This window comes from Lissotriton helveticus, chromosome 8 (genome assembly GCF_964261635.1).
Source record: "Lissotriton helveticus chromosome 8, aLisHel1.1, whole genome shotgun sequence".
In the NCBI taxonomy this organism is placed as follows: Eukaryota; Metazoa; Chordata; class Amphibia; order Caudata; family Salamandridae; genus Lissotriton; species Lissotriton helveticus.
The window spans coordinates 1,142,501,223-1,142,513,721 of record NC_136069.1 but is presented as its reverse complement, the minus strand read 5'-3'; the positions used below and the strand labels follow the sequence as shown (position 1 = coordinate 1,142,513,721).

General features: G+C 40.4%; 1 protein-coding gene across 1 annotated transcript in view; it reads left to right on the top strand.

Annotated features, from left to right (window-relative positions):
- Window positions 1-12,499, top strand: part of AFF3 (ALF transcription elongation factor 3) — a 1,926,848-nt gene that overhangs the window by 472,366 nt on the left and 1,441,983 nt on the right. Inside the window, exon 3 of the mRNA XM_078658016.1 lies at window positions 141-959. Coding sequence (XP_078514142.1) covers window positions 141-959 — 819 coding nt within the window. The remainder of the gene's footprint in view (window positions 1-140; window positions 960-12,499) is intronic.

Here is a 12,499-nt window from a genome sequence, read left to right as displayed (position 1 = left end):
GCACTGTTATAATAGAAATTTTGCCTGGGCTTAACAAAGATGTCTGTAACTTCACATAAAAATGTAGCATTGTTTCAGAAAAACCTTGCCAAACTAAATGCTTATGCCAATCGATTAAGCAGATTTTTTTTATTTTGCAGGCAAGTAAAGGAGATGAGCTATCAAGTCGTGTCCAGAACACCCTAGGCAATTATGATGAAATGAAAGATCTCCTGACAGATTGTCCCATCCAAAGTCACTTGACTGGAATTCCAAAAGCTGGACTTCTTCCAGCCACAGCAGACACAACAGTTGAGCAAGTTCCAGACTTGGGTGCACAGCCTCTTCTCTCAATGTGCAGCACTACAGCTTCTTCCGCAGCGGTGATCTCTGGGCAGCAGAGCAAAGGGGCTGCAATGAGCTGCCGAAAAGCTGAACTCACCACTCCTGTGGAGAACCGACAGAAGACCAGCAAGAACAGACACATCCTGCTTCCGTCCCAAAGCAGTGAGGTTAACCTGAGCAGCCAACACAACACTACCAATATCCCTAAATGTTATACAGCAAACTCAACATTCTCTTCCTCTTCCATGGCAACACCGCTGGAATCAGCTAGGTCGCCGCTTGCAGATACCATTGACAGACACCAACAGTGCTCAGAACTTATCTGCAACATGGATGTAGGCCTTCAGGCCCAGGAGAGGCCAGTTCTGTCCACTAAACCCGCCAACAGTAGGCGGTGTGTTAAGAACTTTCCTGCGTCAATTGCCTCAAAGCCAAGTCTAATCCAGCAAAAGCCAACTGCTTATGTAAGACCAATGGATGGTCAGGATCAAGCTCCCGATGAGCCGCCCAATTTGAAATCTTCCACAGAGACTAATCTGAACTGTACCTCATATGAAGGAGTACCATCATGCAAACCTGAATCAGCAGAGAAAGAGGGGAAACTGGAGAAATATAGTGTTCCACCTGAAGAAGAGGTATTTGCATTTAGTTTTAATGTACTAAAACTTGAGCGAAATTCATAAAAAAGCAGTGCACTTGCCTCAATTTTTTCAATGTGTTCATTTATACCATGTCCTACACGGTTTTTAAAATTCTGTTTAAATTTTTTAAGCTTTGGCCGAACCAGTTTTCAGATCACTATACAGATATCATACATAGCGGACTCACTATCAATTGTTTCTAATTTCTGAAGGGCCCGGCAGCAGAAGTTACTGAGTTCATCTGGCTTACGAGTAATGTGGTAAACCTGTGGGCCTGGAGAGTTTCCCTTCTGCTCCTTGGTTGCTCGCAGAAGCATAAATCTATGGGTGATAACCAGGACAACCAAATGCTGTAAATCAGAAGCCCGGTTATTCCTCATTTCTTAGCGGACAATCAAGATATAGCTCATCATGGAGTGGTATTTTGACCCACATAGTTATCGTGCCAGTCGGTAACTGCAGTGGCCATAATTACCAGTTCCATTAACAGGCACAGTGAGGTACATTAAAGGCCATAAGTGTGGTACAATATATAATGCAACAATTATTCAGTGAAATTTGCATAGTACAGGGAGGTAAAATATAGGGCAGACAAGTGTTAAGTACATTGGCAATCATTTGCAAATAAAAGTAACTGAATCAATACAAGTATGTACGAATAAAAGTGCCCGGGAACTTAAGTACAGAGTTTTTCATAGATAGTACGCAGTGTTTAATTTGCCCCTCAGCTTGCAGGTGGGGCCCAATGGCACTTATTATTGGAGACCGGCACTTATTTCCCTCATCAGACTTTGACCGAGAGCAAGAGAGTGAACAACGCACAAGGGGTCAAGACAGAGGAAGAGAAAGGTGGAAAAAAACAAGGCAAATGGAAAAGCAGGAACCTGCAAGAGTGATATAAAGGGACAGAGAGTGTCTGGTGGTGGACTACAGAGACATGAAGTGCACTCAAGATTAAGCAGACTTTGTGTTGCTCACACTGACATTCAACAGTTCCCCAAGCTTCTAAGTAAAGCTTTGGGCTTAGTCACTTATTCTTTTTACAGCTTTAGCAATGATAGCACACAGTATAGTAGACAGACGTTGTATATGTTGAGATTAATCATCCCATAAATACATTATGAGATAAGAGCGTTGCTGGCAGATTATGATACATAATGGGTCTTACTAGGATAAATAATGTTTAGGTGAAAAGCTCCTGAGGGAAGAAACTCTAAGGTGGTTGGGAGGAGCAGTCCAAGTCTTCATGCTGGTGCTTTCAGGTGTTTGTTGAGGGACTGGTCTTTTTCAGGATGGTTTGTGGCCAGGGAATGGGGGGGGATTTCTGATGTGAACTTCAAGTGCTTTTTAATTCCAAAATCATTCTTGGTTAGAATACCTGGGTTCTCTATTTAGTGTGTGTTAACTGGAAGAATATATCGTTTTAAAATACACCTATTTGATGGAAAACACACTATAAATGATGAGCAGCTTTACGAAATTAGTGACAAGTATAGGAAGTCTAATGTTTAAAATGTGTTCTACAATAGAGTGTGGTATGACCAGGGCCACTGGAATTATTCAATTATGTTGCCGCAACATTTTCTGCATAATTATGGATTTGCCGCATAAATAAATTAAGGATTTGTAAAGCATAGCAAATCACCTGTAAGGGTCTCGTGGCACTGAATTGTAGGCACTGGAAGATTAAGTGAGTTGCCCTGAATCACAGGCGGTTGATGCAGACACCGAGACTCGAACCTGGTTCCCAGTGGCTCTGAAGTCAGCAGCGCAGGCCATTACACCACATCCTCTCCATACATATTCCATCACCTGCTGTATAATCTGCAGATTTTATCTGATTCAAGATGTTGCTACATTTGGGCGTTAAACTGGTACTAATGAGATAAAAGGTTTGCCCAGACAGTATTACAATGTGTAAAAATGACAAAACAATTAATACTATCACAAAATGTGCCACATTTTGCTGTATAATTTACCTTTTCTTACCGCATAATTTAGTCAACCCTGCCACATAATTTGATCCTCCCTGTTGCATAATTCCAGTCACCCTGGCTATAGCAGATAGCAAGGTTTCATTTTTTTCACATACCAATAAGTTAGCAAATATTTGAAAATGTTCTTCAGAATCATTCATTTTAGCAATATCTAAGAATGGGAACATTTGTGCATTCTAATTCGTTTTTGCAAAAATTACCTTTCGTTCCACAAGAAGGCATTTGGAGTTTTGAGTTATCAAATTAGAGGTTATTCGATACAGGTTTGGACCACAAGATGCGTTGCGGTTAAAAAAAAGTGCATCTTGCTGTTAAAAGAAGCTAAATAGCTCATTGAAATGTTTCAGCCTGTTTTGAGAAGCAGTAAGTAGCCTCGTATAATATGAATCTAAAAGTAATTAAAAATCGTGGTAATGTGGAAAACGCAACAAAGAACGCCTAATTTATTGAAACCAAAATGGATTTCATGTCTGTACAAATGTAGGTGAATTTAATATTTAAGAAGCATCAACGTTTCTTCCAAGGGTCTTAGAACGGGTGTATTTTAAAGCTATGTCTTTGCACACTCTGTGTCATCCTGCACCGATTTCTAACACTCTGGTATTTCCTATATTAAACTTTGCTAATGTAATGCCATTTGAGACTAAATCCATGTGACAGTTGCTGAAATATCATTTGTGGCATAGAAGAAAGTCATGTGCAAAATAAAACTCCTTTATTAACAGAAAATAATCCACTTAAATCAACACAATCCCTTTTTTGGCCCTTTGTACCTTTATACACTTTTCTCTTGAAAGTTTGGTTCAGGGGTCAATGTCTGACTTCTAGGGGACCTCAATTATAATACAGTAGGAACGTGAGCCGCAGAATTAGAACCCTATGGAAACATCCCTACCCATGACCAATGACTATACCATTTGAACAGATGCATTACGACCGCTCAGAGGACATCCATGGATTTGGAGTCTAATGTAGAGAGGAAGGATGAGATCAGTGCTATCAGTGGACAGGAGACTATGGGACAGGCAGGGTCAGACTGACCAATAGGACACTTTGACAGTGTCGGAATGACTGGTCAGAAAAGTCTGTGCGTGGGGTATTTTTTTGCTATTTGTTATTTGTGGGCTTATTTTATGGTCTGGTGGGCCAGTTTTTACTGTAGATTTCTATGATATTACCACAAACATTGCCTGCTGCAAGCATAAATACATGTAGCCTCCCATACCTTGCAGAACATGTATATAATGTGTCTTTACAAGTTCAAAACAGCCCGATTTGCTCATTTGGGTCACCTTTTTTAGCTATCTGATTCACTAACTGGGCCTCTTTTATTTTGGTGCCTGGGAATAATTTCTGTCCCAGTTCGACCCTAAAGTAAATCTTGCGGTAAACTCAACAGGAGTCAGGACTTCAGCGAAGTCAGGACATTTATTGTTAGACATGCCAAGAACAATATCTCCCTGCAGAGGATCCTAGCACTCAAAAGGCTCATGCTCTGCAGCAAACTTTTTACCATACACAAATAGTGGAATAAGAAAAAAACGGTGTGGGGGCCACTGGAAATTGAGAACTCATAGCCCACCTGCCTTCTCAAGGCAGACAATACAAATGCTTTTCTGGTTAGGTGGCCCTTTGTGCTTCTCCTGGGACAGGGGCATTGGGTTTATCTTTCTTTACTCTGGGTGTAAGGGGTTAGGTTGGAAGGCATCTGTCTTAGAAGGTGCAGACTCACCTCATATCTTTAACGATTAGTGACTTACTTGATAGCTGCTTTTGTGATAAAATTAGCTAACGAGAGTGTACATCCTACTTGGCTTAAAAGCATGACAAATTATCTACAACACGGAGATGCCCACCCAGGCTAAAAACTGGCCAGGTCATCCTTCTTTAAAAGAAAAACATCTGGACGCCCCTAGGACCTGAACACCACCTGACTCACCACTGGTGTTTTACTCTAGATCACGATTGTCAAAACATTGCTTAACCAATGCATTGTAAGAAAAAGGTTCCAAGTGACTATAAAAATATAAATGAGGTGTGCAGTTTCTCACAAAAGAAGACTAAGGCAGATGGTTCCAAGGAAAGGCATATGCTCCAATAGGAGCACGGGCCCTCACACACCCAAGTGACTATAGCCATAATCCCACCTGCAATCCTGACCTTTAAGATTATGGGCGATGCTCTTCACCTTCTCAACAATGGATGAACCTGCCTACTTGTTACCTATGACTTCTTGACTTTGCTACACACGTTGAAAACTTCAATGGGCCTCCATACTAGTGGCATTAAGCCGGCCACCTCCTCCTAAAATCAAGACCAAATAGTTAAGATAAATTATTCTGATCCTTTACTGTATTAATGCTTTGTTAGGTCCTTAATGTTTGATCACCCCACCCAATGCTTTAGCTCCTATAATCTCTGATCAGAAACATCATGGTATCAAGACACACATATGTTGATTGCATTGTTTTGAGTGTCAACATTCCTAGACTACCATCCACTGAATTGAGCCAAGAGAGGTAATGGTAATATCTTTAGAATAGTACGCCCTACTTGTTTGGAACTTGCTCCAGCATGGATTCATTTTCTTGTTTGCTGCAAATGCTCCTCCAGCTGCCATCTTTGCAACTCTTAATAATGAACCCAATGACTCATGATGCTACCATGGTCAACTTCCACGACCACATCTTTGGCAACTCAGTCAATGCTGTTGCGTCTATCTGGCCTCAGTGATTGATGTCACATTTCCTTTATGCCTGCAGCACAGAAAGTGCCGCTCTCCACGCATGACAGGGCGTGAACATGATTCTGCCGACCCAAGGCAAACTATGCTTGACTATTTATTATCTACACCTATTTTTATTAAGCTGGATCTGTTTATGCACCTGCATTCAATGTTTAGTCTTCACTGCTTTGACAAATATTAGCCATTAACATTTTGAACAGAAAGGCCCAATGTTACATAATATAGAACGATTTAGGATAAATGGTTCTATTAGTGTACATATAAAGGCTAAAATTAGAAGAAATACTTCGAATTAGTAATGTACTTGTTTGTTGCTGTTTTTAATATGAGATTGTCATGCGTTGCTACATTTGCTCTGACAGAACCAATGCCCACTTTGATACACAGTCAAAACCAGTGGTGGCTGGCATATATTTAGGATGATGGAGTGGCAACATACTGAAGGCATTAAGATAATCATTTTTAAAAAGGTACTTCCCTTGCAGACTTGCCACACAATGTACTCCTCGCTCAGATGTCTTCGTTACTAAAAACTCCGACCAGGAAACTGCACTCTCCAATCCTGGTACGCCTCTCTACATGAGAGGCGCGTCATGATTGGAGGGAGTGGCCTCCCGCATCACTCCTAGGAGCACTGGAGGACTGCGCTTTCTCTAACTCATCTGTCTAAAACAGCTAGGTTAGAGAAGTTTAAAATGCGCATGTCTGACTGGCCATCGCAAGACGGACGGCCAAAGAGACATGCGCCCTTTAAACCTAAGTGCACAGCTCCCTGCTGTCACTCGGCAGCACTGACCCCGCCCCGTCCTGACACTCGGTTCAAGTCATGGGTTGCTTCAAAATAAAATGGTAATAACTAAACTTAATTACCATTTTATTTTTTTTAGCTGCTCTGGGTCATTTTTTTAGGGGGGCGAAGCTCCTCCTCTCTCACGGAGGTGCCGCTCCTGCAATGCACAATCATCTACCATATTTTTTTAATCTGTAAGCTCACTAGAAACGTGTATTCATGCTTTGGTTTTTGAAATATGAAATGTGGCATTAACCTAGGAATCAGATGAAGCATTTTTGAACATATTCCTTCGTTTCATTATTCCACTTTAATTTGATGCCAAAATTCAGCAGTAGCATCTCATGTAGCCTACCGGTCCTTTTTCTTTTAAGACAGAAACAGCCATCTAGCAAAGAGATCTATCTCTGGCGCGAGCTCGGCTAATGCCGTTTATTATACATTCTGGAATCATTAATCTGAATTGACACCCACTAAGCAGAAAAATGACTTAATTTATGAGTGCGACTTCATTTCAATTGTGATATTATGCAGCTTTCACTTCGAGTTAAAATTAAAAAGTGACGCTGATTTCGGAAGAAGAATATATACTGCAGGTTAGAATAAATTAGTCCACATTTACATTTACGGTACATTTAGTCACATGTTTAGCAGCAGTGAACTAGCCAAAGGGTTGAGAGCCAAAGATTAAGTTTCTTCTCTGGAGTTTTGGTTCTAAAGCGCAGGCATTCTTGCTGGAAAAAGAGCATTGCTTATTCCCAAAGATCAGGATCCTTCTATAAAGCCATTTCTTACCAGTGCTCCCAGGGAATGCTAAGCAGAAGTATCTCCACTGGCATAGGGTGCAGTTGGGGCGGCCCCTAAGTTTTCCGCCCGGGTGCAGGTAAGAGCGGGGGGAGGTGGCAGCCGACTTGTTCGGGGGTGGCCGATGGCCACCTTGTTCTCGGGGCTGGGGGGACGGTGGTAGTTGACAGACATGACTACCGCACCCCTACCCCTTGCTACGCTACTGATAGCATGGTCATGTGTGCTTCCTTCTCGCCTAGGGAGCAGGCTTCCATGTTGTCATCCCCGATTGAGAGTAGGATCTCCTGGGACTCAGCTCACATTACAGTGACCCACGGTTCTGCCACATGTATGACCTAAGTTTAGACTAGGGAAAAAAGGTCGCCAACCAAGTTTAGACGAGGTAAAGGCAACCAACCACGTTTTGACCAGATAAAGGTGGTCATATCTTGGGAGGTGTTTGCAGTATGACTGCTGACAACATATTATGGATTCAATATTGGTTATTGATGATCACAGGGAGCTTGGTTTGCTTTGAATGGGGATGCTTCAATACAACTCTGGTCCTTGCTGTTGCTATGCTTTTAACTGCAAACCATGAGCTTTCTGTGCAGGCATGTGGTAGATGTGTTAATCTCTAATTGGTACTGACAGCACATTTACATAATAAGGAACAAGGCCAGTTGGAGATCAGACGATCCTATGAGGGGCCCAATGATGAACCACGCCATTCTCTGGGTGGGTGAAGGGGTTCCGTCGAGAAAGTTCCAATATTTTTTTACATTTCATACAGTATGTTGAATATCTACATTTATAGTAAAGAAAACGATTGGAATTTGAAATAACCACATTTTTAATGCCATTATTCAGAGGGCAGTTTAACGCTTGCTCCTCCATAACATCATGAGTTGGATTTTTGTTCACGTTCAAACTAGAATTTTAGAGAGTGTGAATGATTTTTTTTTCTGTAGCTAATTGAGATGTTCTAAGAACCCAATTTGTTGTCTGAATGTAAAATGCCCAGACCGAAATGTGCTTTGGCCCCTAGCAGCACTGACTTATGCAGTGTCTCCTCGTTATGTATTCATTTCTTAGACACTGTTTTATTAATATTATTATTATTTAGCTTGTACAGCGCTTGGTTACTCCAGCGGAGTGTCACCGCGCTAGAACATCATCAACATTTTAAGGGCTTGCAGTGATGATGCCCCTAGGATTGGTATGCAGGCAGTCCCCGAGCGGATTTACGCGGATGACGTGGTTCTCTTAGCTTTGACGCAAATGCCCTCCAAAATCTCCTGAACGGCTTTAATGATTTGATGCTTATATTTAAAATTTAAAGTGAATCAGTCAAAATCTTTCATTATGCTCTCTAGCCCAAAATATAGCAAGTCAAAAACATTTTATATAGGGGGGCACAAATTGGAAAAGTTCCTTTTTTTGACTACCATGGCATCTCGTTGGAGGTGAATGGCTCATGTGACAGGTGACTTATTCAAAAGGCCCAAAAGATGTGTGCAAAGGGAGATGCAAAATTTAAATTTGCAAAAAGGCTAGGCCATAAGCTGGTCAAGGGAATGGCTCAACTTTATAAAAGCAAGTATCTATGGATGGGCACTTCTGGAGCAGGAGTCTGAGGCTGTGTTGCCTGCACAAAATTCTAAGTAGTCGAGAACAAGTTCTTGTCCAGGCTCTTGGCCATTCCAAAAACTTCTTCAAGTCTCATTGAGCATCTGGAATTGGGTATAGGGTTCGTGGAGGATCAAATTTCCATGGCACCTCTTTTATTATGGATAAAGTTATGGAGCTCCCCGAATGCAGACTTTTTGTGGAAGGTATTGTCAGATTGTCTAAAAGTAGAAAACATCACTGCTATCCCGTGGCCGGCTTATGTGCGAAACACATTTTACAGCCTGGGGTATAGTCATCTTTTTGAGTCACCGCAAAGTATATGTCCTGACCTCAAAATGAAAGTGAAAAGGAACTTTGAAACTCATAAAGAGAGAACTAGACTAGAAAAGTCTCTTGAAATGTCTTCAGTAAAACGATATATGCAGATTTCTACAACCTCTAATATGGAGCCTTACTTGAATTGGTTAGCAAATCCAGAGCATAGATTTGATCTCACTAGGTTGAGATCAAACATAGTTCACTTCCTTGTGTGTTTCCCACTGGTGGATTCCTGGTTTGACTCCCTCCCATGTTGCCCTTGTGACTCTGTTACTGCCCGATCCACTGTGTATTTTATGTTCCTTTGTACATTATATGATTCCTTTAGATTGTGCTTTTTATGCCCTGTCCTTCTGCATAAACACCGTCACTTTTATGAAGAGGGTTTGATCTATATGCAAAGTTTACAATCTCTTGACGTTTGCACTGCTGCTCTTAGTTATATTATTGCTGATACAAAATTGAGAAGAACCTGTGCACTTTAATGACAAATTGTTTTCATGGTGCTTTGAAAGTGTTGTTTATATTTTTAAAGCTGGAAATGTTTTTATTCTGTGCTTTTATGGTCAAACTATGACTAAATAAAGATGATTTTGACTTTAACATTGGGTGGGTGAAGGCATTTTGTCATGAAAGTTCAATATTTTTTACATTTCATACAGTCTGCTATCTATATTTTTAGTTAGACAACAATTGGAATTTGAAATAACTACATTTTTAATGCCATTATTCAACGGGCAATTTAATGTTTGCTCCACCGCAACATCATGGCTTGGAGTTTTCTTCACGTTCAAACTTGAATTTTAGAGAGTGTGAAGGATTTTTCTGCAAATTGAAACATTCTAAGAACCCATTTTGTTGTATGAATGTAAAATGCCCAGACCAAAATGTTCTTATCCTCTAGCAGCACTGACTTATGCAGTGTCTCCACAGTTACAAAGAGTGCAAAGCATTACCATAAGAAATGATCAGTGTTTTTTCCATACTGTCTGCATATGTAAAGCATAATATTAGGGCTAGGGTGAACTATGTGATGTAGTGAATCCATAAGTAAGAGTAATACAATATCACTTCCATAACTACCCACATCCTTAATTAGGATAAAATTCCAAATCCTATTTGCTCTCAATGTGTATTCTTTACATCAAAGCTCAAAATCACATGGATTTTTTTTAATGATTAGTGATTACAAACGTGCATTGTAATATTTCTATTTGTGGGAGTGTCATCAACACCCGTGATATTGTGCATTGAGGATGTGGGCCCGATCATATATTGTCAACATTCAGTCAAGCACTTCAAAATGTACAGGTCGCTTTCTTCTATCAAAGCAGAATATCACAAGGGGAAGCAGCTTTCTTGTGCTAGATCTGACACTGTAGTTGAACAAGATCTCCTTGTTGGTGTGACTGTGAAACATCAAGATGAGCTGGGGAGTGACACTGTCAAACTGAGGGGCACCAGAGACATCAAGGACGCATACCCTCACACACACACACAAACACACATACACTCTTATAAATACACAAATAGACACATATGCAAGCACACACTGTGTAAGACCCTCTGGATCACCTGAGAAACCTAGTCTCCTCAAAAAATGTAGTCTATTCCACATGGATTCCTAACTCTTAGTTCAACACATTTCTGTTCTCTAACACTTCTGGTTCAATTTGTAACCTTCTCTCTGTACCTTCTACTTATCTTACTTGCCTCCTCCCTCCCACTATCTTTTCTGACGATCAACTCCTTCATTTCCGTTTTTTGTTTCTTACCTTATTTTATGTTGTCACAATGTTTGTACTCTGAACCGACTATCCTTCACTTGTGCCAGTTCTTTCTCCTTCCTCTCTTGACATGTTACCGTTTCCATTCAGTCTTAACGATTCTCTACCTCAGAACACTTCACCATTTCTTGGTTAAATCAACTTTTCCCATCAACTTTTGCCTTTCACATCCACCTCAAACCCACTAGATTGGGTTCTTCCAACCAACTGCCCAACTTTAAAAACTCTATAAAAAGCTTAATCCTCATCCATCAGTCTTTTTCTCCTCCATGCCATTTCCATACTTCTCTTTTTTTTTTTAACCTGCCACTGTCTTTTACTGTAAATCAATTATTTAACCCACACTATTGAACTCCTTCCTTAGTTATTTAAGCTTAGCCTTTGACTTTCGTGGAGTGGGAAATATTGCTCAACATTTGAACATCTTTCTTCCCCTTTCCTTCTCACCCCACTTCTTCCTCCTCACTGTTCTCTATTAATCTGTATAGAAAAGTTCTTATTTATTTGCTGTTTGTAACAAAAGTGTATTTTTAATAGCCACTCTATCCATCCCACCATCTATTCTTAGCTCTTCCTTGTCACCATGATATTGTCTAGCTATACATGCCTTCTATTACACATGACTATTTCTTCAATCTGTATATCTTGTCAGGATAATTTTCCAAATCATCCAAACAGACTTATTTCATGCATATCCTAATTTAATCCTCATCTGATCCACACCCAACCAATGTATTACTCAGTTATCTTCTTCCATTTCTCTCTAAACTGTTGGAACACATCCCTCATTATCAATAGTCATATTATTTAAGTTCCCTTCCCTCCCTACAACCCTTCCCTCTGTTGTTTTGCAGCATAGTCTTCCTAAGTCTAATAAGCAGTTCTAGTCTCTATGCTTAATTATCTCACATCTCCTGATGCTTCCATCACTGCTCTTAAATGACCCTTCCCGTTCTCAGGCTCTATACTTGCTCCTATTATACTAGCCAGTTCCATTATCCTTTCAGACCCAGTCTTATTGCCTCATTATTCTTCTTCCCAATGAAGGCATTAATGATTTTCTTCATAAGTGCCAATGCACCGTGGACTCTGATTGTACTACTGAATCTGGGGTACAAGGATATATCGAGGACAGAATATTGAGGGACAATTTATCAAAAGGCAAGTGCATATGGGGAATTATAGATTCCAGATCTACGTATTACGTAGGTACATAGGTAGAGTCAGGTAAAGAAAATCTAGACGTACAAATCTTTCAATATGCTTTTTGATAGTGTGTCCTTGATATAGTGTCCAATCGATATTCAGAGGTTAATATTCGCTACACATTGTGCACTCTTACTTCTTACATAGGGCTATCTTTCCACTTCCATTAGGATTTTTAACAAATATTTGTCTGCTTGTCAGACTTCATAATGCTATTTATAACTGAATTTCTAATGGCAGTTCCTTCATGACATCCTCCTCTATAGTCTCAA